The 2,732-nt window shown below is 39.4% G+C and overlaps 1 protein-coding gene across 1 annotated transcript; it reads right to left on the minus strand.

The window, feature by feature from the left end:
- Positions 1-336: 336 nt before the first annotated feature.
- LOC139138298 (frizzled-1-like) lies at positions 337-2,532 on the minus strand. Its single transcript, XM_070706613.1, has 2 exons — positions 2,388-2,532; positions 337-1,885 (listed from the first exon to the last, which is right to left on the minus strand). The coding sequence occupies exon 2, from the start codon at positions 1,837-1,839 to the stop codon at positions 1,225-1,227; it is 615 nt and encodes a 204-aa protein (XP_070562714.1). The 5' UTR covers positions 1,840-1,885; positions 2,388-2,532; the 3' UTR covers positions 337-1,224.
- Between the last annotated feature and the right edge of the window lie 200 nt (positions 2,533-2,732).

Raw genomic sequence — 2,732 nt, forward strand, 5'->3', positions numbered from 1 at the left:
GGTAACCGAGACTAAATTAAGAAAATGTCTGAAAAGACTTCACCACATTTGATGAAACTTGCTAAACATATAGTGGTGAAAGATATTTAACAGTTAAAGGTCATATTCTTTCTTATTTGCATATTTAGGGATATTTTTAATCGATGTCAATGATGACTGCACTAAATTTGATAAAACATGTATAACTTAGTAGATATTGCTCTTAAATACATATGAATAAATTGTCATGTCAAATGATCTGAAATGTGCAAAACCGTTAGGAACTTTTCCTTTTTTTGTTTCAGGAAATTTTATGAGTTTCGCTAGTGACGTTTATGAAAACATGACAAAAGTAAATTGTCAACGAGAACGAAAAAGTTTTAATTCATAGACAAACTACACACACTACGTACATATCAAAAGGCATTGATTGCACAAACTCCAAATTGTTAAGTAATGAACTTGTTCTAGGGGAGATGCTTCATGAAGGATTGGTGTATCGTTTACAGACATCACTTATGTATTTGGTGCAATAGACCTTGAGAACAAGGGACCCATGTTCCTCATTGTATTGATTTTGCTTGTCTGAATGTGCCTTTCACGGTAAATAAACACAAAGATACCTTTAGGATAGTGAAAACAAACGCAATTTTCACGGTTAAAAAAAATGGAAAAATCGGGCTAAAAAGATAGTAAAACAGCAGAATGGGAGCAATAGCGATGTTTCCCATTCTAGTGTTTTCAGTCTCGTTTTTACCACAATTTTTCGGTTATAGTAGTCATAATCAGGCTATTTTCTATTTTAATTCGCACTAGTACGATGTTTTCATCTATTTTTACGACGTTTTATTTTACCCCTTGGGCAGTGTTGAATTGTAACCTACCTCAGAACGGACCCTGTATTCGTCAGACAGTCTTTTCATATCCATTTATTTTGGAGAAACTTTAGGCATTTTTTTCGGAAATGTGAAATATCTTCTGCTTATCATTTCTTTTAAAATATGCATTTTATGCCATCTTAGTTTAATTCATGCAAAATTTTAAAATGACGGTGATAAAATTCATCAACAGCGTAATGATACTTATTTCTGAAATAAAAGGGGAGAATTAATCGGTAGCTATACGGAAAATGAGTTTATGATGAAGTTAGAATTAATTGTAAAATAATTGAGAGATAACTATCGTTATCCTGGCTATTTTGATTTTATCTCCGAATCCAACGTATACTCGTTTCCTCCCAAACAATCATGGAACTGTTTTGCACTCGCATTGACAGTTGCAGGTTTGTTTGGTGACGTCATTGCCCGGGTTTGACGAGACGGTCAATGACTCCTGCGGTCTCGCCATAGTAAGGTGCTGTATGGTACGCATTGAGGCTGTTTGCGCCGCTGGAGTGACGTCATCGGCCCCTGGCTCGTCTGTCTCTTCTGAATCTTGGATGTTAGGAGCAATGCACGGCCCTTCGGTCGGGTACTGTTGGCAATTCAAGGATTCTGGCCATTGGAAACCGAATCTTTCCATAAGCGTTCGGCAACCATCCGATGCCGCCATGCACAGCGAACGACACGGTAGAAGATGTTCGAAAGTTGCTGTACACTGTGGAGCATACACTTGGCAGAGAAACCACTGGAGATGAGGCGAGCATCGAACTTTGACTAGCGGGAAGAACTGGTGTACTTCTAGCCCTGCGTCATCTTGAGAAAGGTGATTCAGCAGATTCGGATACAGCGTTGAGTTGTAAGACAATCCTCGGCATAGCGGTATTGTTACCGGCTCACACCGGCGAGCGACGTTCCCTGAAGCCATACCACACGTCGCCAAAGTAATTGCCAACGCTAAAATGCCACACTTTTGCTCCATTATGTTCAGCAAGTTTCCAGACTTGTACCCAAGTTGAACAAATTGCCTTAAAATCAAACGAAAGAAGAAAAATTTACGTTAGCCAAATAATTAAGCGCCTAAAGTTTTTAACAAACATCATGCTAAAATGCCATCTTGTTCAACACTTTCTCGCCAAGCAATTAATAGATATAGCTTCTTCTTTCGCAAAATATTGAAAACGTACGTCAGACAAATACAAAGGTTTTATGCTGTTTGCTCATACATCCAAAGTTCACCCAAGAAGAGCTCGACATTTTTCGATTTCCAGCAAAACATTGCATGAAGAACAACGGCCCTAACTGTTGAGCTATTTTTGGCTAAATAGAATGGTCGCCATTTTGGGCCTTTCCTCTCACGATCTTCATGCAATGGGGAATCCTACGATAATACTACCCTGACAAAGTGCACAGATGGTTTACATGAGCTTCGTGGCCGATTAAAGCACAACTTTTTCTGCGTCATAGTTTACGTGACAAATGCATCACTGAGGTACCAAGGGGCGATAGTGGAAAGTGACAGACACTTACCAATCGTGAATCCAGTCAAATTAAACCACAGATAGGAGTGATCTTTGAATAAACAATGAGCTGCAACTTCTCCGACAAAATACGAGTTGCCAGTCAGAGAAGGTTAGATCAAGTCGTAGACGCATGCGTCGTCGAAGCGTTATTGTACTGATCAGACGCAATCTCCCATCAACTGTGCAAAACCACGTTAAGCCCCGCCCCCAATCCTACCACAAGGGTATAGACTATGTACAACCCTTTTCGAAAAAAATAAATGAATGTCTTGACTTTTTGTGTTGTGTGATTGAGCAGTGCATTCCTATGCCAGAGACCAGTATTAAAGCCTGGCCATGCAAAAGCTGATAT

This window comes from Ptychodera flava, chromosome 8 (genome assembly GCF_041260155.1).
Source record: "Ptychodera flava strain L36383 chromosome 8, AS_Pfla_20210202, whole genome shotgun sequence".
Taxonomy (NCBI): Eukaryota; Metazoa; Hemichordata; class Enteropneusta; family Ptychoderidae; genus Ptychodera; species Ptychodera flava.

What these genes read in the sequence shown, in the direction of transcription:
- LOC139138298 (XM_070706613.1), bottom strand. Translation starts at nt 1,839, where the DNA reads ATGGAGCAAAAGTGTGGCATTTTAGCGTTGGCAATTACTTTGGCGACG.